The sequence below is a fragment of the Mustelus asterias genome, chromosome 13 (genome assembly GCF_964213995.1).
Source record: "Mustelus asterias chromosome 13, sMusAst1.hap1.1, whole genome shotgun sequence".
Classification (NCBI taxonomy): Eukaryota; Metazoa; Chordata; class Chondrichthyes; order Carcharhiniformes; family Triakidae; genus Mustelus; species Mustelus asterias.
Window position 1 is genome coordinate 86793089 of NC_135813.1, and position 24648 is coordinate 86817736.

Sequence of the window (24648 nt, forward strand, 5' to 3'; positions counted from 1 at the left end):
TTTGACAATTGACAAGTTAAAGGCTTTTGTAGGCTGGAAAAAGGCCATGCACAGTGGTTAGTACTTGTACTTTTCTTGAATTTGCCATGTAGTGAAAATCATGTCTATGGAGCCTCTCGATGAGTGAAAATCCCATTGCAACTCTGGAAGGAGTTCCTTGGCTGTTGGTTGTGGACAATCATGCAATGATGTCAGACAGCAGAGAGACGCCTCTGTCATTACTACCATTAGACTTGTCTCTCTCCTTAAATATAATCTTGAGCGCAAAATTCCTGAGATCCCAGCATGCGCTGTTGTTCTCTGATGAGGAATATGGGGTTGTGCAGCCATGCCAGGAGCATATCTCTGCCAAGGTGACCAAATGCCCTGGATTTCTTGGGACTGTCCTGTATTTGAGGTGCTGGGCATGTGTCATGGGCTGTCTGCATCTAGCAATGTGCTTGTCCCGTATTCTCGATCATTGAATTTTGTACAAAATTGCCTCCTCATAAATCCCCACCTGCACCAGCTCTTGCAGCTTCCCCAGCACCCCTCCCTCACTGTTATAGAGTTGCCAGGTGCTAGACCTCCCTCCCCAGTTTGGGTGTTCCTTAATTTATTTCCCTTGAGTGGTCACCCAGATCTCTGCCTTGGCAGGGATTCTGTTTGCTCAGGGGGCTTTGGTTTTCAGCTGTCAAATGGGTTTTTCAACTTTCAAGTTGTTAGTTTAAACAGCCTCTGTCTGATGATTTAAAGTCATCTCCCAACCTATCTTGCCAAATCTGTTAAATATCTCAAAGTCTTGGCTGTGGATTTTCTCTCATTTGGTTTCAAATTTTGGACTTCACTAGACATTTAAACCATGTTTCTGAATTAGAGTACATTGGAATAGAAGCTTCATTCTGTCCAGAATCTGCTGCTTTTTTTCCCCCTTCTTTCCTGATCTGTAACTTGTGGGAAAAACCTTGACCTGTATCATCTTTCAAGTGTGGCTTCAAATTCTTGGATTCCCCTTGACATCAAGAAGTCATTTTACGCTCTGGACTACACTGCCTACACTGTAAGACCTAAATTCTGTCTCCGTCTTGCTAATATTCCCTCCTGCTGATATTATGCAACATTTAAAGTATTTTGGGTCAGTCTTCCACACCACTGCAATGATTAGGAGATTTCACTCTCGCTGAGCCTGTGTCTGCCTACTGGTTTGACAGAGTTTTAGCTGCAGCCCGTTCCTGGCTACAGGTCACATTCACACCTGCATATGACCATGTACCAACTGTGCTCATGTGTCTCAGAAGAGCCTGGGCTCCAATTGTCTTAGAAACCTCTTGCTATTGGTCCAATACCCTGCTCTGTTGAGACCAAGTGGCAGTCAGCATGCTACAACCAGTCAACATTTTAAAAAAAATCTTGCATGACCCTTGTGGACAACCCTAACAATGCCATACCTGGTATTGCCATCATAACTCAGGAACCCAGGCACTTTGACATCCACATTGCTATCTTGTGAGGTACGCAGGAGAAGGTCAACTGAAAGAACAAGGTGGCAGATACACCTTCTGGAATGGCCTCCCAGAAGAGGAATTACACCTCCATGGGGTGGGTTTTGCCATAAAAAATGAGCTTATCTGGTGCCTCAGCAACTCCCATGGAATAAGTGGGCACCTAATGACTGTCTGCCGCATCCTAACGAGGAATCAGCATGCCGCTGTTAGCAGCACATACGCTGCTACACTTGAGGCAACAGACTAGACCAAGGAGGGAATTCTACACCGACAGTGAGGGTTCAATTTTTCAAGCTAAGCCTTCAGCACCTCAGAATATTTTACTGAAATCAAAGACCTTTTGTCATCCGAGTACAAATTTCAGGTGACTGGATGTTAAGTCAGTGTAATATCCTATGTTTAATGGCCAGATTTCTCTCAAAATCTATTTTCTTTTGCTAGTCTTAAATTCTGAGCTGTATTCCTGAATTGGCTCCTTAATCAGCAAAGCTGCCATGGAGGTATTTCTTAACTATAGATAGGGGCTGATTCAGTTTTGTGCAGTATGAGCTAGTAACTTCAAATATCACTGATTCCTGTTACTCCCTTCTGTGTGCTGGTCATTCTCTACACCATACCCACCATGTTATTTTTGAAGGATTTCTATGCTTGAATGTAAAGACTGAATTTGGCCACACAAACATGAAATTGTGCTGTGTATTAATGTGGGGAAGAGGGCATGAGTGATCGATTTCTGCTTTATTGTCTGCTATTTATCTTGGACTTTTAAATCTGCTTCTATGTTTTTAAGTTTTGCTTTACATATTGATGCCTATGTGTACACTTGCATTTGTTATGTGAAGTTTTTTGTGAGTGGTAAATTGATATGAAACGAAGCAGTACCAGTAGGAAGGGGAGGAATGGCAGTCTGTCTTGATCCTCCAGAAGGAATTCTTCAGTTGTAGGCAATAAAATAAAACAAACTTACTCCAACTTGTAAATCAAAGAAAAAAGTTTAATAAAGAAACTTCATTACTCCAAAACTTGAGGCCTCACCCTCAGCCATTCCAAGCTCCCCACGATTCCCAACAGATTCTTATTTATACTGAGTCAGCTGACCACATCCTTGTTTTGTTATTGGTAACATAGTTTACTGGGTCAGCTGACCCTTACAGCTTGTTACCATTGGGCAAATTCAAATGCAGTTTATCACTGAAATACCATAAAACATAGCCACTGCTGTTGAAGAACCTCACACATTGTTACTTGCAGTTCAGTCTGAAAAGGGGCATTTCAGTTTGAAAAGCCTTGCTGATTGTTTAATTTTACTTGTGGTCAAAATGCTGAGGCTGGCCTGAACCGAGGGATACTCCACATCACGCCAGGCTAAATGGCCACCTTGACAGGTTTCAACTCCATAACGCCTTACAGAGGGAAGTAGAAAAGGGCAACAGGGGTAAAGAATGGAGAGGAAAGTCACTGACGCAAAGAACAAAGAAAAATACAGCACAAGAACAGGCCCTTTGGCCCTCCAAGCCTGCACCGACCATGCTGCCCTGTCTTAACTAAAACCCCCTACCCTTCCGGGGACAATATCCCTCTATTCCCATCCTATTCATGTATTTGTCAAGACGCCCCTTAAAAGTCACTATCGTATCCGCTTCCACTACCTCCCCCGGCAACGAGTTCCAGGCACCCACCACCCTCTGCGTAAAACATCTGCCTCGAACATCTCCTTTAAACCTTGTCCCTCGCACCTTAAAGCTGTGCCCCCTAATAATTGACTCTTCCACCCTGGGAAAAAGCTTCTGACTATCCAAGTAAATATTTTTTTAAAATCGTGACAATGGCAAAGATGTTTTTCACTAATTGTTTGAAATCTGGGGCACAGCTGTAATCTTTGGCTATTAATCTGGTCTGTCCCTTTTAAGGCTATTGTTTAGATCCGAAGGTAGGTTCTGGCACATGGATCTGAAGTGGGTTGGAAAGGCAAGGATCAAGGCCTTGGGGCATCAATCCACTGAAGGAGACTTTTACATGAACAATATTTCCTTTAATATTTAATCAAATCTAAGACCTTTTCATCTTTGCGGTCCGGGACATTTACCCTTGAATATTACAAGTGATTGGCAACAAATCCCATTCATTTCAGTGCGATCACTGCAGAAGGATCACAATTCTCTATCAGTTCATGGAAACACTGAGAATGCAGCAATAATCATTTGTTTACTGGAACAAGTCACCTGTACGCTTCATTGATAAAGGGAGGGGGAGCTCAACAATTAAAAAATGTCAGTTATTCATAATAGAAGGAAATATCTTTTGAAGCAGTACAGTGTCACATCCTTTTCAGTTTAATAAAATGCTGTTGTGGTTTGAAGTATAATGTGACCTCCAGCATAAAATCTTGGTGTGGTTTTGAGTGCTGCAGTAGGTAAGAAATGAACTGAAAGAAAATAATCCAACTATATATAGGATCCAGACGCAGTGAAAGGTTTGTATCACGGGGAGGAGTTAGGTCTTTATGAATTCGGGATCTTTTCCTCCCTCAGTCAGGGAAACCTTTCTCGAAGGGAAGGGAGACTAACTTTCCTCGATACTTCTCTGTACAAACATTTCTTCACTGCACGGATTTCTGATTGAGCTGCATACAGTCTGACTTTAACACCAAGATTGCACTTTGGGTTTGAGTGAGTTGATTGTATCAGGGAGCTGCCTATGTAGAATAGGGAAGCTCTCTCTCTTGCTTCCGCATGGAAGGGAGCCAGTTGCAGCTTTGATGCTGGGCCAAAGAAGTTCTCCCTGGATATGGTGGGAGAGTACTTTTGAGATTTATAATTCCCTTCACCAACTGACCCATATGATTAAACCAATGAGGAGCAACCAGAGCATCAGAAGCACTGATGTGGTATGTCCTGTGTGCCAATGTGTGTGAGACAACAGCAAAGTGAGTTATCTGTTACTCGTTTGAACAGCTATGGAAACGTCAGTGAAAGAATTGATATGTGGTCATGATTCTGTTCAGGTGAGCTTGCTCATGTTACATCAGGGCAGGTCAACAATTCTTCTGCTGGAAATTATCCACATGGAGTCACAAGGTGACTATTGTCTACAAGTGTACAACAATTTGTATAATTTGTTTATTCCAATTCCTGCTTTCTGATTTTTTTTAAACATAAGAATGTTTTATTGAAAGTTTTCCATTTTACCACAAAATGCAAAAAATCCCAAAATCTAGTACAGTACAGAGTAATCATTATTCCACACAAACATACAGAAAAGACCAACAAATATTCATACAAATGGTTCACCAATTATTAATCATTGCAACGCCTCCTCTTGTACAGATAAAGAAAGGATACCAAAGAGAGTGGGGGACAACCGGGTAAAACCACGAGTGCATGGCCCTTGGTGCACACCCTCCTCCACAAGATAACAGAGACAGAGCGACACAATATATGGGACCTCTCATGGGGTAACATGCAACTAACTGGGGCCTAACTCAGTATCCCAGGACCTCCAAGCAGTGAAAGGATAACCTAGAAAAAGGGGAACATCAGGATACTGTCATCAGTACAAAACACGCTTTCATATACAGCCAAGGATTCGTACACCTTTCCTAGCCTCGCAACACAATAAACCTCCCCCCTCTCCAGCCATATCAGAGCCACCGATCAGGCTTCCCATCACTGGCAAACTTAAACCGTTTTTCACGATGGAAACACAAATGACAAGAGGAAGAACAATCGTCAAGACACCCGTCCACAAGGTATCTTGGGGAGAGCTGCTACTCTCCTCCTCCCGACAAGATAAAGAAATTGTCTAGGATTAACTATAACAAATCAGAGCCAATCCCAGCACCCCACCTGCCCGGCAAAAGAAAGGAAACCCCAAAGTGAAAGGAGCATCAGGATTATCCCAAGATGCCAGTCGCGGTCTTTCAGCATACACTTCCGCAGGAAGGATACCAGGAACAGAATAGCACAACTTCACAAGAAACAGAACACTGTTGCCCCCATTGAAGGAGGCGACCTACTCCTCCAACCAGCCTAATCTCCAATTGAAGAAAGACTGGCAGCCAGTTCTCAAATTCAGCCGGAGATTGATCCTCAGCTCCTCTCAGGAGACCGGGCGCACGGATGCACCTTTTCTAGCCCATTTCCCTGAATTAACCAGGATGTTCGACAAGCTGATGATGAGCCTTCACAAGGAATCTACCCTCTTGACTGACAGGATTCTCTTCTCTGCTTCATCCATTCTCTTTCGGATATCTTACAGTTTATTAATATGAGCACCAGAAATCTGTGCCGGGCAGCCGCGACCATCGCCCACAACTTCACTCATAATGGCAGCCGTCATCTCCATGCCAACAACCTCAATGAAGCGTAGGCCCGCTCACCAGTGAGAGCGTCACTGTGATCTGGGCCCCACTGTGGCTGTCTCCGACTGCCTTGATCAAACAAGGATTTTCTTAACTCATCTCCCCTTTGTCAAAATCTAGCCAGGATCTTGCAGGAACAAAGCACAGATTATACACATCAGGATCGGGTAATTATGGGTTGTGCATCAGGATAAATAAATGGATTAAAGCTGAGCTTGTGAAAATGCAGCTGCTCCTGAGCTTGTATTATGTGACCCCCCCTCCCACCTTTTGATTTTAAAGTTCCTATCCTTTATTTATAAAGGTAATTGGCCATTTATAATGTCACCAAGCAAAAGAGTAACTACAGACAAATATTGTGACTTTTAAATTGGGCTTTGCAATAGTGTACTTGTATTATTATGTTAAAATGTTTGGAAATCCCAGAATGGAAATGGTTCCCCAGTCCAATTTCCTGATGGCAGTAAAGATGGTTTCTGAGACATGGCAATGTTGGTTATTGTAACTGGTGTTTCTTGTACTAGAGCATTGTCCCTTTTTTGTAATTGTTTCCTATTCTTCCTAAACAGAAAAAGTGCATGTATATTTGGACAAGAAGGAAGCTCTTCAAGCTGTAAAGATGATGAAAGGATCTCGATTCAAAGCTTTCACTAATCGAGAAGATGCAGAAAAGTTTGCCAGAGGTATTTGCGACTACTACCCCTCGCCAAGCAAGTCATCTGCGTGCATATCTCCGCTGAAAGCTAGTGTGCTGTGTAACAGAGGTAAACTATTGTCAGTTTGGTTCTTGAGGATTTTGGGAATTTCGTGCTTCTCCTTTGACTTTCCTAAACCAGAAAATGGTATTGTATTTAATAACTTTAGATTTTGACATTGGACTATGTAGACCAACAGTTACTGATGATTTTTGCATAGTGCAACTTGTAGTAGAAGCATAGAACCCTACAGTGCAGAAAAAGGCCATTCAGCCCATCGAGTCTGCGCCAATCACAATCCTACCCAGGCCCTATCTCCATAACCCCATGCATTTACCCTAGCTAGTCCCGCTGACAGTAAGGGACAATTTAGCTTGGCCAATCCATCTAACCCGCACGTCTTTGGACCGTGGGAGGAAACCGGAGCACCCGGAGGAAACCCACGCAGACACGGGGAGAACGTGCAAATTCCGCACACACAGTGACCCAAGCTGAGAATCGAACCCGGTTCCCTGGTGATGTGAGGCAGCAGTGCTAACCACTGTGCCACCATGTAGTAAATGCTGCTTTGAATAGGAATCCATTCTTTCTCATAACGCATCATCATTAAACACTACTACTAGAAGTATATACTTTAATACAGATTGCACAAGTGTGATGTGAAGGAGTAAAATGAATTAATTTTTTTTTCTACCCCCTTTCCTGGATAAACAAGACTGCCAAGGGTTCCATTCTCTCTCCGGGAATCTCAGTTGGGAAAGTGAAACTGTGACTGTCAGCTGAGGGCAGGTTGAGGCTAATCTGCTGTCACCATGTTCCAAAAGCGACCAGCTATCACTGCCCAAATTTTTAAACGTAGAATTGGGAATTTGAAGGGGTCAGCATTCCTACAACCCTTTAGGTCGGGGAAAACAGGAAAAATCAAAAGATTCTTCAATGAAGGCATCCTACTTGGATAAAGGATGGTTCCCAGTTAAAAGTGTTAATGAATTTTGAAGGTTGGATTGGATTCTGCTAATGGAAGAACAAAATGAGGATTTGTTCTTGTTTATTTTTTGGTTTATCTTGCAAAACTCAGTGATCCTGTTCCTCTTCTGGCACTATCCTACAAGCTGATAATTGCAAAAAATTTAGATTGGTCAGAAATGTTCTCTCACCATTCAAAACAGCATGTCAGCCTTTTCTTAAAATGGAACTTTATCATTCACTGTCCTTTCATTGTCAAGTTGCCTACTGTTTATATATAGAGTCATGTTTAAGATATTCCCTTTCCACCACTATTACTATAGGACTTAAAACCTAACCAAAAGGGTGCTGCAATAACTTGACCATTTAAATCATCTTAAATTAGTGTAACAAGCAGTAACAAAAAATGAGTTTTTCCAGTAGAGTATTGTGGGTTTATAGACATAGAAACATAGAAAACTACAGCACAAAACAGGCCCTTCGGCCCCACAAGTTGTGCCGAACATATCCCTACCTTTTAGGCCTACCTATCTGAATGCTTTAAACATTTTAGACATTTGCCTTTTCTTCCAATCAAAGTCATACATTTGTTAAGTCTTTTTGCTTATTTGTGTCTTTTTGCCAGATGGAGCAAGTTCTATAGAAGTGGAAAGCACCAACAGGGAGCGAGCCAACAGTTTTAAAAGCCCACGTTCTCAGGACTTAACATCTAAATTGCGGAAGGCCGTTGAAAAAGGAGACAAGACTGCTTTTCTTGAACTTGTGTGGAGTAATCCACGTTACCTAATTGGATCTGGAGATAACCCTACAGTTCTACAGGTTTGGGGAAGCAGTATTTTGCTTTGTATAGTGCATTATCACTACCACACCCTATCATTGAGTAGTTTGAACACTGCAGAAAATTGCCTTCATAAACAAAGAATTAAGATTTTAAGAGAATGAAACATTGGGAGGGGCTCAAATTAAAAAAAAAACAAGTTGGTGTAGTGATTACTGGAAGCAATAACCTGACAGTATGTTGGACCTAGAATTGAAAATGAAAGCTGTCTGCATTCTACAGCCACTTTGCTGGTTTTGGTTTTATGGGTGATGTTGGTATTTTGTGGTTTGTGTGGATTTCATTGAAAACTGGTCTTAGCTGGGGTTGTCTCGCTTTGGCCTTTATGATTCAGTATTTCTTTGCTTGCTCACTGGTCTGTTACTCTTAAGCATTCAAAAACGTTTAACCAAACTAGATAGAATAGGACTCTTCTGTTCCTTAGGAACTGCTAAATATTGCACACATCCTTGACATACTCATCCTTGTGTCATGTCTGCGATGATTTTGATCTAGATGACTGACATTTCTAATTCTTCTTTACACACATTGGGAAGAAGAGTTTATGTCAGGGGGAATGTGGAAACATATTTCAGAGTGAGGACAAAAATCAGTTTGCAATTACATGGACACCCAACAGGGTTTGAGTTTTTGTTTAGAAGGCGGGGGGGTGGGTGTTCAGACGTCAAATTTATACAAAGCGGCATCAGTCGGATTGCTCCGAACTTCCTGGAATCTGCTTATCCAATTTGTTGTGGAATTCTGAAAGAAAGTTATCTACCTACTGCCATTCAAGGGAATGGAGCACGGGATAGAACCAGGGAGGAGACCCAAAGGGTAACAACTATAAGATAGAGGATAAGAAAATACATTTCCTCAGAGAAGTAAAATATATTTTGTGTATAAACTGCAGGAAGGATGTCGGTACAATGCTATGCATGTTGCTGCTAAAGAGAATCAGCCTCAAATTTGCCAGCTTCTACTGGACACATTGGAGAACCCTGAATTTATGCTGCTGATGTATCCAGATGATAATGAAGTTATGCTGCAAAATCGCATCAAATACATAGTTGACCTTTATCTCAACACACCTGATAAAGTGGTTGGTATTACATTTTTTCCCACTAAATATTGCTGTGACTTACATTTCTGAATAGCCTCTAAATAAATTAACAAGCGGGTATTGCCTGCAATTAAAGATGACCCCATTATTCGCATATTATCTGGCTGACTGAATTTCTAGGGGATTTTCACAGTAACTTCATTGCAGAGTTGATATAAGTCTTACTTGTGACTAATAAATAAACTTTAATTTAGATGTTGATAGCAATGTCTTCAACTATTGGAAATAGCTATCTAAATCTCTACAGCCATCTAGCCTTAAAGGACCCAAAAATATGATTATTGTTGGAAATTCAAAATGTCATCAGTGCCAGTACAGAAATATCTGTAATACACAGAAAATAGATTGTCTTTCCAAATGCCTGAGTTATTACATCTAGTTGAAGGTCATATTTCATTATTTTTTCCATGATGATGGTGAGGGTACAGTAACACAAGCAATAATCTAACTCTATGTTGGACCTGGGATTGAAACAACACAAGCAGCTGGGGGAGCTGGTGCCAAAGTGATAATATCACTGGACTAGTAATCCAGAGGGCCAGGCTAATGCTCTGAGGACATTGGTTCAAATCCCACCATGGCAGTTTCAATTCATTAAATTGATTCAATTAATAAAATCTGGAATTGAAAGCTAGTCTCGGTAATGGTGAACCCATCTGGTTCACTAATACCCTTTAGGGAAGGAGGCCTGGCCACATGTGACTCCACATCCACCAGCAATATGATTGACTTTTCACTGCCTTCTGAAATGGCCTAGGAAGCCAATCAGTTCAAATTTTTAAAAAGTCAGTCTGTATGAAGATTTGTCAGTTCTTTGTGTTTTCTAGTCAATGGCTATCAGCAAACCATTTGTAGATAGCAGTCAAGCTTGGTTTTGTCAACAACAACTTGCATTTATGTAGTGCTTTTAACATGTTAAAATTGTCCACATCATACACATGCACTTCTGCTAATTATCCAGTGACCTTTAATGGGGAAACTCAAGCCCAGGACTGTTGAGTCACTGGACCAGCAACAGCACTCAAAGCCCACCCTGGCCGGGCTAGTCTTCTTGATCACTGCCCTTCTACTGAACTCTGTATCTTCTCCTTCACATCAGTGCACCATTGTTGTATGTGTGTATTATCTAGAGATGCCCTGTAACAATCACAAGGCTTGCATCAACTGCACCCTCCATCACATGTCTTGTACTTGTGAGATAGACGAAAGCAGTAATGCCCTTGGAGCATCATCCTATTTCAGTTCCTCTCCGCGTTTCACTTGGACATACACTGTTGAGTGTTCCACATTGTCATGAGATTTGCTTCCTGACACCATCTTGGGAACACCAGAACCAGAAAGAAGGTAGCAATTGAAGGAGAAGTCAAACCACCACCTTCCCTTTGCAGCTTGGGATGAGCCATAACGGCAGCCTTGCCAGCATTGATTAAACTCTGTGAGCAAATGCAAAAAAGGGCAAATTAATCTTTTAAAGGAAAGATGTATTTCTTTTAGTGCTTTAATAATCATCAAAGCACAATTAAAACACTTGAAATCAACAACTTTGTTTACTCCATAATCTGGAATTGTAGGATTTTATAAACTGAAATCAGATACACTGGTCTTCCATGTTAAATTACAAAAATATTTAGAAAACATCTGATGTATCAAAGCCCTGCCAAAATCCATTACTTTTACTTTCAGGGTTTTGACACGCCTTTACACTTTGCTTGTAAGTTTGGCCATGCAGAGGTGGTTAATGTATTATGCTCGCATCCTGATACCAGCAAAGTTTCGAAGAACAAGTATGATCTAACTCCCATGGAGGTAAGTTTTTAGTATCTATTTTTTCCCTAAATTATGCTAAATTTAAGCTTCTTTTACTAGCAAAATAAATATGGTTGTTTATTGTTTTAATTGTACAGGTTATCTGTGAAAGGAGTAAAAATAAATCTGAGGAACTAAAGGAACAGATCCGCGAGTATTTACAAGGTTAGTCATTCTGGGACTAAAGATTTAATCAAATGGATGCTGTGCCTGTTCACTGTAATAATGATGTTATGATGCTGCAGTCTTTGTATCTGTGAAGGGTCTTATTCCATTGAAATGCTCTTGATCAAATCTCTGGAGAGTCTGAGGAGCTGCCCCATTAAAATGATGAGAGGTGTTATGAGAGGGTTGCATTGTCACTGGAGCGACAGAGAAGTGTTGGAGAGCCAAAATGGTAGTGCTATGTGAAACTCTTACAGTATTGCTGTCCAACAGCAATGTATGTACTTCTGACTATAAACAGAGGCATGGGGAGTATATTTAACAGATGTACTCCTTCCCCTTTAACGCAGATTACCATTTGGATGTTTCTAAATTACATTTTCAAAATGTTTACATTTAGTTTTATGATGACATTGGGCGGGATTTTCTGGTCATGCCCACCCCAAAACCAGAAATTCCTGCCCGAGGTCAACAGACTTTTAAACAGTCCATCAAATTGTCCGTTCTGCCCGTGACAATTCCCACAGCGGATGGGACTGGAAAATTTATCCTATGACATATCTTTATTGCATGATGAAAGTGCATTAGGTTTGTTGCTGTGGCAGTGTCTGTATTGGGTGCCATGTGTATTGAAAGGTTCAAGCAGTTCATTTAGTTTTGGTCAAAGGAATTTGCTAAGAGAAAGAAGTAAACTAAGGAGTCATTTTCAGCTTTACTTGGGTGGCAATCTGGAGGAGCAGTTTGCCCGCTCTCTCGTAAACCTGTCTGATTTTAGCCTCAGTAGAATCCTGCCTAATTAGTCGCCTCTAAGCTGAATAACTTTCCTTGTGTCTTCAGCCAGTCACTGTTATTGGCTTATTTCCCTGTCATCCCTGATACCTGTTGGGGAGCACTTCAGCGGTCACGGGCATTCGGCCTCTGATATTCGGGTAAGCGTTCTCCAAGGCGGCCTTCACAACACACGACAGCGCAGAGTCGCTGAGCAGAAACTGATAGCCAAGTTCCGCACACACGAGGACGGCCTCAACCGGGATATTGGGTTCATGTCACACTATTTGTAACCCCCACAGTTGCGTGGACCTGCAGAGTTTCACTGGCTGTCTTGTCTGGAGACAATACACATCTTTTTAGCCTGTCTTGATGCTCTCTCCACTCACATTGTTTTGTTTCTTAAAGACTTGATTAGTTGTAAGTATTCGCATTCCAACCATTATTCATGTAAATTGAGTCTGTGTCTTTATATGCTCTGTTTGTGAACAGAATTCCCACTCACCTGAAGAAGGGGCTTAGAGCTCCGAAAGCTTTTGTGGCTTTTGCTACCAAATAAACCTGTTGGACTTTAACCTGGTGTTGTTAAACTTCTTACTGTGTTTACCCCAGTCCAACGCCGGCATCTCCACATCATCCCTGATACCGCACAGTGTTTATGGAGGGTTGGAGGAAAAAGAGAATCTTTGTAACACACAACTTTCTAGAAAGCACTCCCAAACAACATGAGTATTTCCTCACTTTCAGACAATTGCCAAATGTAGTTAGTTCTAGTTGGGATATGGTCATGTGGTTTCAGCTAGAGACAAAGGGCCCTATTTTACCACTTTAATTCTAAGTGCTGGGTGGACTTGAAACTGGGATTGTTTCAGATCCGACTTTTAGACCCGTTCTCAGGCGCCCCCATACACACTCTGCCTGAAAAAATATCAGCAATTCCGTATTGCGCTGCACAAGCCTGTGGACGGGGCTTATTGTGCCCGAAACCCTGCAGCTCCGATCGGCGCCTCCAACTGCGCATGCGCAGAAAAAAAATGATAGAATGCTGCTCCTCTGCCGCATCCTTCCCGGGCCGGATAATGCCTCCCGCGGCCCCCACAGACATTGCCCCACCCCCACAACATTACTAACCCTCTTATCTCCCCCCCCCTCCCCGCCACGCAGTCCGATTGCAGGCCCCTCCCACCCCTCTTCCCCTCCCACTGATCTCAGACATAGTGATCCACCCTCCCCCTTCCCCCCCCCACTGATTCAGGCAGAGTGGCAGCGGACCCCCCTTCCTGCCCCACTGATCACAGGCAGAGTGGCAGCGGGACCCCCCCTCCTGATCTCGAGCAGAGAGCCGTTGGACGCTAGACACCTACCTCCTCACTAACTGTAGCGCCCGAATCGGACTTTTATGGAGCATGTCTGTTTTGTGCTGATTCTGGATGGGCGAACATGGTGGTAAAGGGGGAAGTGCTGATAAAGTTGGGCGTGCAATTTAAATGCATGCCTGTTTCGGGTGCAGTCCTGATTGTGGCCATTTCCGGACCTTGGTAAAGGGGGAACCAGCACAGAGGTGGGCATGGATTACGCTACTCGCCTCACACCCGACTTTAGCAAGTTTTTGCGCCCGAAAACGGGTGCAACGTGACGGTAAAATAATTTAAATGCATGCCTGTTTCGGGTGCAGTCCTGATTGTGGCCATTTCCGGACCTTGGAAAAGGGGGAACCAGCACAGAGGTGGGCATGGATTACGCTACTCGCCTCACACCCGACTTTAGCAAGTTTTTGCGCCCGAAAACGGGTGCAACGTGACGGTAAAATCGGGCCCAAAATGTGTGTGATGTACCTTCTCTCAGATTACTGAGAGTTGTCAACTTGCTGTGTTTAGGACATGGGAACTCTGAACAAATGGGGCTTACTATCTAGTTGTACTGATGTCTCTCCAGAAGGTGGTGCTAATTCTGCAGATTCTATCTTGAACAGATCTACTTTGTACATTTCAGCATGTTAAGACTAGTTCTTACAAATTATATAATCTAATCAAACTCAAGTTATGCTCCAATTTGTAGAACTGCTTTCTATCAAAGCAGAGAGTAACTTATCCATGTGGCTTAATTGCTGCCTTAAAGATTCTGATGATCTGAAAGATTTGGCATAAAGACCATAATTTATGGAGCTGCCTCTGTTCTGTTTCCCAGTTTTAGCTGCTTTGCTGTTATGCTGGCTGCCTTCCACCTCTGTTATTTTTAAGTATCTTGTTCTGTTTTAGGATGATCAGTTACGACATCTACTAATAGTCACTGTTGCCAGAACTGAACTACTGCTATTCTGTTTCAGATCGATATTATGTACCATTGCTAAGAGATACTGATAACTCATGCCCAGCTGTTATTGGTTCTCCCTGGTCACCTGATCAGTCAGCTAAGTTGCATTGTACGCCTTTATTCAGACATTCTGGGAATCCTAAAGATCCAGTTATGGAAGTTCGAGCATTTGCGGGACCCATGCCCCCATCCAAGGCAAGTTTCCCTTTTTTAAAATAGATTTTTAAAATATAAATCGTGTCCAAATATACAGTAATTCAATAACGCATGTTCATATGTCGCAACTATTCTGATGGTACTTATAGAGTTTTCCTTAAGAAAAAGAGTCTAGAATTAGGATTGTTGGGATTGGGAGAATGGGATTGAGGGGTTGGAATTGGGTAAATGGGATTTGAAGATTGGGATTGGACAGTTGGGATTAGGTAGATGGGATTCAGAGGGTAGAACTGGGTGATTGAGATTCAGAGGTTGGGATTGGATGAATGGGATTGGGATGTTGGGATTGGAGAATGAGATTGGGAGAATGGGATTGGACAGTTGGGATTGGGAGAATGGGATTGGACAGTTGGGATTGGGATAATTGGATTGGGAGAATAGGATTGGGATGTTGGGATTGGACAATTGGGATTGAGGGGTTGGAATTGGGTAAATGGGATTTGAAGATTGGGATTGGACAGTTGGGATTAGGTAGATGGGATTTGGAGGGTAGAATTGGGTGATTGGAATTGGGTGAATGGGATTCAGAGGTTGGGATTGGGTGAATGGAATTGGGATGTTGGGATTGAGAGGTTGGGGCTGAGGGGTTGGGATTGGGAGGATGGGATTGGGTGATTGGGATTGCAGGTTTTTGGATTGGGTGAATGGGATTGGGATTGAGGGGTTGGGATTGGACGAATGGAATTGGGAGGATAGAAGGGCGGCATGGTAGCACAGTGGTTAGCACTGCTGCTTCACAGCTCCAGGGTCCTGGGTTCGATTCCTGGCTCGGGTCACTGTCTGTGTGGAGTTTGCACATTCTCCTCGTGTCTGCGTGGGTTTCCTCCGGGTGCTCCGGTTTCCTCCCACAGTCCAAAGATGTGCGGGTTAGGTTGATTGGCCAGGTTACAAATTGTCCCTGAGATGCGTAGTTAGAGGGATTAGCAGGTAAATATGTGGGGGTAGGGCCTGGGTGGGATTGTGGTCGGTGCAGACTCGATGGGCCAAATGGCCTCCTTCTGCACTGTAGGGTTTCTATGATTTTCTAATTAGGAGTCATTGTTGGGTCACTCATTTAAAATGGAAATAAGGTGAACGTTTTTCACAGGGCTGTGAGTCTTTGGAACTCTCTCCTTAAAAGGTGATGGAAGCAGAGTCTTTGAATATTTTTAAGGTGGAGGTTAATAGGTTCTTGGTGATTGGAGGGGTGATTGTTTATTGGGGGTAGGCGGGATACAGATTTGAGGTTGCTATCAGATCAGCTATGATCTTACTAAATGGTAGTCATGATGTGGAGATGCCGGCATTGGACTGGGGTGGGCACAGTAAGAAGTCTCACAACACCAGGTTAAAGTCCAATAGGTTTATTTATTTGACTCACCTGATGAAGGAGCAGTGCTCCGAAAGCTCGTGATTCTAAATAAACCTGTTGGACTTTAATCTGGAGTTGTGAGACTTCTTATTAAACGGTGGAACAGGTTTGAAGAGCTGAAACGCCTGCTGCGGCTCCTTGTTCGAATCCTTAAAATTCTCCTTACAAATGTGTACAGACTCTTGGGCTTTAATAGATCTATGTTAATCCAAAGCTTTTTGGCAGAAATCATTGTGAGATTGCTATGCAAAATGAACCATCCTTGTGGTGCTCTGTGATCATTGGCCATTAATTATTTTTCTGTCATGCTGACTGCCTCCCTACATCTCCACTAATGGGTATAATATCAGGACTGGGAAGCAGTTGAAAGAATGAAGGGGCGGCACGGTAGCACAGTGGTTAGCAATGCTGCTTCACAGCTCCAGGGACCTGGGTTCGAATCCCGGCTCAGGTCGCTGTCTGTGTGGAGATTGCACATTCTCCCTGTGTCTGCGTGGGTTTCCTCCGGGTGCTCCGGTTTCCTCCCACAGTCCAAAGATGTGCGGGCTAGGTTGATTGGCCATTCTAAATTGCCCCTTAGTGTCCCGGGATGCATAGGTTAGAGGGGTTAGTGGGTAAATATGTAGGGATATGTGGATAGGGCCTGGGTGGGATTGTGGTTGGTGCAGACTCGATGGGCCGAATGACCTCTTTCTGCACTGTAGGATTCTATGATAGGAAAAGGTAATGTTATGAAACAATAAAAACAAAATGCTAGAACTACTCAGCAGGTCCAGCAGCATCTGGAAGGAGAAAGTGAGTTATGTTTCCGGTTGATAACCTTTTGTCAGAACTGAGAGGAATGGTTCTTGGAGAGATTTAACAGTTTGCTTAAGAATTTTCCAAACTTTTTTTTAAAGTTAATTAACAACTCATCAATTGGAGCTGAATTAACTCAATTATTATGAAGCTTTTACTTTTCACTAGCTAACACCAAAGTTATCACAGCTTAACAAACATTCAAAACATCGTCATTAGACGAGTACGTGATGGAGAGAAATGTTAAGCTCTGGGACCATTTTTGGCCAGTTGAGCTCATTCAGCCGGATCTTGGTCCTGTGGTCAGCTGTTGCCCTCTCCCTCTATTATCCTGGAAGAAATTGAACCTGTCACAGGTAGTTTGGGAGCAGCATGTTCGCAGAAGGCACTAAAATCATACTGATGACCTCATAATAGCGAGGTTATCAAATCTGCAGTACATATAGCACTGATGACTTTATTTAATTTGGAAAATATATAGTTTATTTGTATTGCAAGTCAGTTTTTTTCTCTTGTTTCAATTCAGGCAGAGGAATTTCGAAGAGTATGGAAAACTCCATCCCGAGAGAAAGCAAGTGAAATTAAAAAGGCAGATGCTGAACGAGGCTACGAGAGAGTTGGAAGGTAGGGCAAAACAACACAACCGAAGTATAAAAAGGGCACGGCGGAAATGCAGCTGCATAAAATCAGAAGAGTCATATGGACTCGAAACATTAACTGTTTCTCTCTCCACAGATGCTGTCTGACCTGCTACGTTTAACATTGTGGTTAATGAAAGTTTATACTGACTTAGTTGACCTCAATTGGAGTGCTTCCTGAGACAGGAGGAAAGGTTCAGTCATGGCACCCTTACCTAATTGTTTTTTTGCCGTGGGCTACACATTTGTGGTCATTACTTTGAACAGTATCAGACTGTGTCGCGGTTTCCTCAGCAGTTGATAGGTTCTCTCTTAGTCGCATGTCCACCGCTGAGGCCCATTCAGCTCAATCTAAGCAAGAGTTGGTGCCTTCAGATGGGAAAAGAGGAGGAAGCTCAATGAGGTCTAATTTGTTAACTAGCTCAAAGACCACAGCAGATACCGGATCATGCAGATGATAAAAATGGAGTAGTTAATGTGATTAGCTCACAGTGAGACACAGAATCGTTTCATTTATACGTTTTTACATACATTAGACAACCTGCATAATTTGTGTATGCTACGTTTGAAACTTACTTTAATCCTAATAAGTATAATTTATTTAACTAGTAGTAATACTTGCATTTACTTCAACTATAGAAATATTAAAAGCTTAGTACAGCTGTAATGCAATAATAATTTTCATTTCAGAGATTTAGCTCACGAAATGGGGCATCCGTGGGCTGAGTACTGGGAATTTCTTAGTTGTTTTATTGATCTTGCCGCACCAGAAGGAATCCGAAAAATAGAAGAATATCTGAGCAAAAAAGCCGATCAGGAAAGTGGAGACAAGTATATCTGCAATCGATTCAAAAGTCCTCCACCAAGTGGTAAGTTTGAAAGTAACCTGAAATTATAGCACAAAAAGAGGCAATTCTGTCCATTGTCCTTTAGCCAAGACAATCTTCCAATCTTTCTCTCATTTGGCCCCTGAAGCCTGCTCCATCATTCGGTAAGATCATGGCTGATCTGTTTGTTTTGAATTCCACGTCTCTCCATCTACTCCTGATTACCTTTTCATCCCTTGCCTTACAAGAATTTATCTACCTCTGCTGTAAAAATATGTAATGACCCCTCCTCCATTGCCTCTGAGGCAGAGTTCCAAAGTTTCACAACCGTCTTGAGAGAAGAATATTCTTCTCATTTCTGTCCTTAATTTTAAAACGGTGCCCCCTCGTTCTGGACTCGCCCACAAGAGGAAACATCCTTTCCACATTCATCTTGTCAAGAATATTCAGGATCTTGTATACTTCAGGTCATCTCTCACTCTTCTAAACTCCAGTGGAAGTACGTGAAGTACATTACCTCTATATTTCAATGGTGTTTTCTACTTAAATCTGTGTATGCGGCTCAAACTGCATCACCATCGCTGTGCCTGCAGCTAGGTCAGCTATTTCAATTGGATTATCTTGTCAAACATTGTGTTCTTTTATAGTCTTCCTTTTCCAATTCCATTTGAAGTTCTGTAAACTCTTTTGTATTAGCCACTTGTGCTACAGCTCCCCGTGTGAAAACATTTCTTCCAGTGAATTCTGCCCTCTTACTATTTCACAAACACTTTCCTACACAAGATTTTAAGAGTTATTTTGAAACCTCCATTTGGTTAACTCCTTTAGTTTTTTTTATTCTAATAAAAAAGCTTATGACAAACATTTAATTTGGGTCCAGTTATTTCATAATTTTGATCAAGCTTTTTGTAGATTTATATGTGAATCTGTTTGACCAATGCAAATTTAGAGTCTATTTCATCAATCAAATATAAGGCAAATGATGAGGCTTGTACGTTAACTGGCAGAGCTGTTGTGACTGAATTTATACAGATCCTTTACTAAAACCCAGGAAACACATTGCCTCCATAAGGGCCTATTATCCAGTTTAATAAAGAATCCACTGTAAAACAGCTTTAATAATCCCCACACCCCTCAACACATTCGTTGATCCCTCAATAAAGGTTGAATGTATTTGCTAGTAGTATACAGTATGTACACTGTGCTGAAGGTTAAAAAAAAACATTTTTGTGAAAGAGCAGGAAATTGGTTTCCTGTTTAGTTCTCATGAGGCAGCAGCTGGCCTTATGTTGAAGGTATCAACACTATGCAGAAGTTGCTACTTGCAAATCCAGATCACTTTTCATTTTCATCATTATAAATAGTTAAAACTTCCAGCAGAAACTTGCTTGTGTGGACATAGACTTGATTTGCTTCGTAAAGAACACTTCCAACAGTAATAAACAGTATTTTTGTTTTTGCGACAATGCTGCTTGTAACCTAATGGTTACTGTAATGGGTTTGGAGCTTTAACAAAGATCCAAGTTAGTATGTGAACTTATAATCTCAGTCCTAGTCAGAAGTAAAGTTTACTACCTCGATGTTTTTTTGTGACTGCAAGATTGCCAACCCAAAGATTGGAGAAAGCACCCTGTGGAGTCAAAGCATTTCCACACAGGGAAAGAGGGGTAAGATCAGGACAATTCAGCCACTCCCTCAGAGCTGCTGGTGATTAGCTCAGGAATGATGGGAGTACTAGCATTTATTTCTGTTACTTCAGGCAGAGCAGTTTCCGTGGTACAGTTTCAATTGTCACACTCAACAGAGGGGAAGAATGTTAATCTTAGTCATCCACATCTACATAGAATTTACAGAACTGAAACCAGCCCAACCGATCCATGTTGGTGTTTATGCCCAACACAAGCCTCTTCCTATCTGCTTCATTTTACCCTGCTCCTTTCTCCCTCAAGCACTGGACTTTCCCTTGTGGTATCCACACTATATACCTCAGCCATTTCATGTGGTTGTGAGTTCCCCACGCTTACCACTCTTGATTTTTAAAAGAGAATAATGATGAGGAATAATAATTAATTATCCTTATGTTGGCAAAATGCAATCAGAACGTTTTCTTTTCTCCTGCAGGTAAAACCAGTAAATACTACAACTCAATCTCGATCGGTGCTTTTTTGGATGATGATGACATTAGTTTAGAAGAATTAAAAAATAGACAAAATGCTGCGTTGAAAGTTAGCAGGTCATTGGTTATACCTGGAAATAGTCCTCGTGCCATTGAAGAAAATGGGTGCCATATACTTCCTGTGCAACGCACAACGGACATTATCGATTCTACAGACAATTTAAGTAAGCCTGATATAGAGATGTCGCCTAATTTAAATGGAGTTTGTTCCCCTGTTGGTAATGAGAAGCCTGGAGAGCGATGTTCTCGTTCATTTACCAGGTTAGGGTCAAAAGATATCCTTTCCTCCGTATCTAATCTCATGGCTGAATTTGAAAAGCTATCGCTACGTGGTGACAGAGAGAGAAATGTGTTTTCGGAGACGATTGAAGAAATTACAGATTTAATGGACAGTAATGTTTCAGGATTGGTACCTCCTGAAAAAAGTTCTGCAGATAGCCAGGACATTCACGATAATAAGGCTGATCTAATTGAGACTGATGTGTTGACTGAAATAAAAGAGGATACTCCAGTAGTCACTCCCAACCAGCAACAGCCTGTGCTGGAAGGTAGTGACGAAATCTCCGATTTATTGTCATTATGCACGTCAAAGGTAGAAACTTTACAGCTTGAAAATCAGAGGAACTGTGCGCATGGCAGTACTTCGGCCTGCAGGACAGAGAGTTCTCCTGTTTTGGAGAGGGAGGTGTCTGGACATTTTTCAATGCCTGAATCAAGCGCATCTCACATCAAGCTGAACTCGAGGTCCAGTATGCAATTGGAGAGCATCACCTGCAGATCCCCAGAGGATATACAGCAGATTCTTCCCAAGCACACTCCAGGCTCTTTAAGAAGAGGATCTACCAAGTGGATATTTCTGGTTGGGTAAGGAATTGATAATTACATGGATGTGTGTATTATTGATGATGGGGAGATCGGGGCCATGTTCCGGGGGGGTGAACAAAACTATATGACCTAACCCAGCTAGCTTAAATATCAAACTAGCCCAGCCTAGTGTGGCTTATTCATTATCTATTTTAAGGTGCAGGAAACTAGCCTCTATTAGGGCAAATGTCAACTTATTAGAACTCAGCTTCATATAAGAAATGTTTAAAGTTCACAGTGCAGAAAGAGGCTATTTGGCCCATTGTGTTTGTGTTGGCAGGAAACTTGCTATTTAAAGATGCAATGAGGATTTCTACCTCGACCACTGTTTCAGGCAGGGTGTTATCTCTGCGTGAAATAATTCTCCTCCACTCCCCTCAAATGTGTCTACCAGTAACTTTAACTTACGTCCTCTGGTCATTCATCTTGGGTAACTATGCCCTTCCTATCCACTCTATCTGAATCCCTCATCATTTTATACATCTCGATGAAATCTCCTCTCCGCCTCCTCTGTTCTGAATAAAACAATCCCAGTCGATCCAGTCTTTCCTCATAACTGAATTTCTCCATTCCTGGCAATATTCTTGGAAATTTGAACTGTATTGTCCCCTAGTGTAATCACATCCTTCCTGTAATGCATTGATTGAAACTGTACACACTCGGATATGTACACAGTGCTCTAGCTGTGGGCTAACTGGTGCTTTTTTACAGTTCCTGCTCTTGCTTTCTATGCCTTGGTCAATAAGGGAAAATATTCCATGCGCCTTTTTAAAGACCCACAATTGACACTAAAATAATATTCCATCTATCTGGTTGCACAGTAAGTTTAAAGATTTACTCCACTGTTCACTTCAAGGCACCAAACTGTACAGAATGTTCTGAAGGCATTAGCACTCCTTCAGTATTTCTATCGCCCTATTCTTTATGCATGTGCTTGAACCATTACTGCCTAAGGTTATTCAGCCAAGCTTAGCATTGTCCTGTGGTCACTTTGGGAGTGAGTATATGAGTGGGTGGGTGGGTGTGTGCATGCACGAGTGGGTGGGTGTGTGTGCACGAGTGGGTGTGTACATACACAATGTGGGCGGGCGCGAGTGGGCGTGTGTACGTACGCACTTTCTTACTAAGGTTGTTCAATAGGAGCAGGAATTTGAGCTTACTTTTTCCCTCTCCCATCCCAGGGACACTGATGCTAAATGTAGTGTTTATACCTACTGCCCGACCCAGATTGACAGGTTAATATTAAAGTGAAACAGGTCGACCATTGAAATTTCCTAATGAATCATTCGCTGAATGCTGCAACAAACAGACGGCACCATTTCACACTTTATCTCCCACTGTAAAACTGTCACTGGTAATGGACAGTGTGGACAGCATGGGCCGTGTGGGCAGCCATGGGCACTGGAAATGGAGCCGACATTGAACAAAATGTACATACAGTGTGTGGGTGGATAGACAGAACTCCCCCAGCAACTTGTGTTAAAACACACTTCTTGTAACTCCCATGGGCTTGATTTATGCCCTGGACTAATGGAATCAAACTGTACCGTGGAGAACAGTTATTGCTCATTTGTGAGAATATTTTCTTTGGTTGAAGTTATTTATAATTGATGTTTTTCTGCTGTAGGAGGAATGGATTTTGTAACCATAAATTATACCAAATAATAAATGCAAAAGGAATTCCCTGAGCTCCAGCTCCCTATTTCGAATCAGTCATAAAGAAGGTTTCATTCTTGATCAGAGTCGAGTTGAGTTTTTGTGTGATAGGGGCAGACAAAATATCAGCTGCTTTGTACTGCTGTGCAATGATTCCCCCAGGAAACTGTCACATGTGCACAGATAGCAGGCTGAAATATGATGACTTCCAAGGTCAAATAGCTTTAGTATCTATCCAAGTTCAGAAATAAAAGCTGACCACTCGACTGAGGCAATGGAGAATTGCCCTTTATAAAACAATGTCCTTAACTGGCGTATTGTGCTTATTATTTAAAGCCATTGAATTTAACAGTGAACATTGAAGCTTACGGAATTCTCTTTTCTCCCCTCCAGAGATGAACCAACCAAGCTTGACAGTGATGTTTTAGCTGCACTGAGTGGGGTTGATATTGACCCTCAGATGTTCCCATGTTTAAGTCAGTGGAAGAGCAGAATGCAGTCCTACTCCATGTCAGAAATGCAGAGGTGGGTTTTGAAAGCAAAGAAAGCCCCGTCCACTCAGACACTTCAGAGGGAGGAGGAACCTTTTGCAATGACCTAGTTCCAAACTTTGAAGAAATCCAATTCACGCTGCTTTAATGAATCTTGTGATATAATACCGTTAGCAAACAGTTCGAATAAAGGATATTTCATAGGGTTTGTACAGAAAAACTAAAGTCTGGTGGTCCTCATTTTTCTTGTATTTTAATGATTTTTAAATGAAAAATAGCGTTTTTCAAATTGTCCTCAGGATATATGTGACTGTGACAAGACTGAGATGGTAATAGTAAACCTGGCACGCTGCTTTTTGGCCTTTCAATGGATATTAAGAGCAAACCACAATGTGTGGGCTGCAGTTGTGTGGAGGCCAGGCTAGATCTAGGAATGGCAGGTTCCCTTCTCCCAGGATATTATAAATTGGTTTAGTTTTTATTCTCCAGCATCTTTTGTGGTCATTTCTCTGCTGCTGTCATCTTACAAATGAACTGAATTCAGTTTTACATCTTATCTTGCTGGCATTTGAACACTTAGCCTCTGCATCACGAGCCTAGTACCACAACCACTACATTACGTAACACTCACATGCCTAGCGTGTTGAGATTCAATATCAGATTTCCAAAAGCCCAGTATTGAGTCAGGCAGTTCGTAAAATCTATCTTTGATTACTTGTGTGTGCTGAGTGAGATCATCTCAGTGTCTTACGTTGACCTCAGGTTTAGTCTCTCTCTGCCAGGAAGGGGGAAAGTCCTGTTCTTGTTGCTGCCTGTATGGCTATTGGGCAGAATTGGATCATCTTGGGCCTGTGAGAGGCAATCAGCCAAATGATTCTCCTGGCCTAAGCTCATACGTGATTATTAGCCTGGGTCCAAGATGCCAGGGTGTTTCTGGCACCCAGCCATTTGTTTCCCAAATTCAGTCACCACTTCCAGATGAGAACAAGAGAAAATAGATCAAAAAGACAGCAAATGGCTGTTTGTGTTTGAACAGTTAGCATTTTGAGAAGCAGGTGTTCTCCATGCGTGTTATTATAACCTGTTCATAGACCGAGGATTTAATTCCCACATACCAAATATTTGGTATAGAAC

General features: G+C 42.1%; 1 protein-coding gene across 5 annotated transcripts in view; it reads left to right on the forward strand.

Annotated features, from left to right (window-relative positions):
- The window catches only part of LOC144502845 (ankyrin repeat and LEM domain-containing protein 2-like), a 53866-nt gene that overhangs the window by 26400 nt on the left and 2818 nt on the right, over positions 1 to 24648 (forward strand). The window contains exons 3-12 of one of the 5 annotated variants that reach the window (XM_078227189.1): positions 6414 to 6608; positions 8131 to 8324; positions 9236 to 9424; positions 11129 to 11251; positions 11350 to 11416; positions 14511 to 14696; positions 17393 to 17486; positions 18191 to 18369; positions 20449 to 21367; positions 23417 to 23548. In XM_078227189.1, the coding sequence (XP_078083315.1) occupies positions 6414 to 6608; positions 8131 to 8324; positions 9236 to 9424; positions 11129 to 11251; positions 11350 to 11416; positions 14511 to 14696; positions 17393 to 17486; positions 18191 to 18369; positions 20449 to 21367; positions 23417 to 23548 (2278 nt within the window). Of the gene's footprint in view, positions 1 to 6413; positions 6609 to 8130; positions 8325 to 9235; positions 9425 to 11128; positions 11252 to 11349; positions 11417 to 14510; positions 14697 to 17388; positions 17487 to 18190; positions 18370 to 20448; positions 21368 to 23416; positions 23549 to 24648 lie in introns of all 5 variants that reach the window. The other 4 variants (XM_078227190.1, XM_078227191.1, XM_078227192.1 and 1 more) reach the window with 4 other exon arrangements.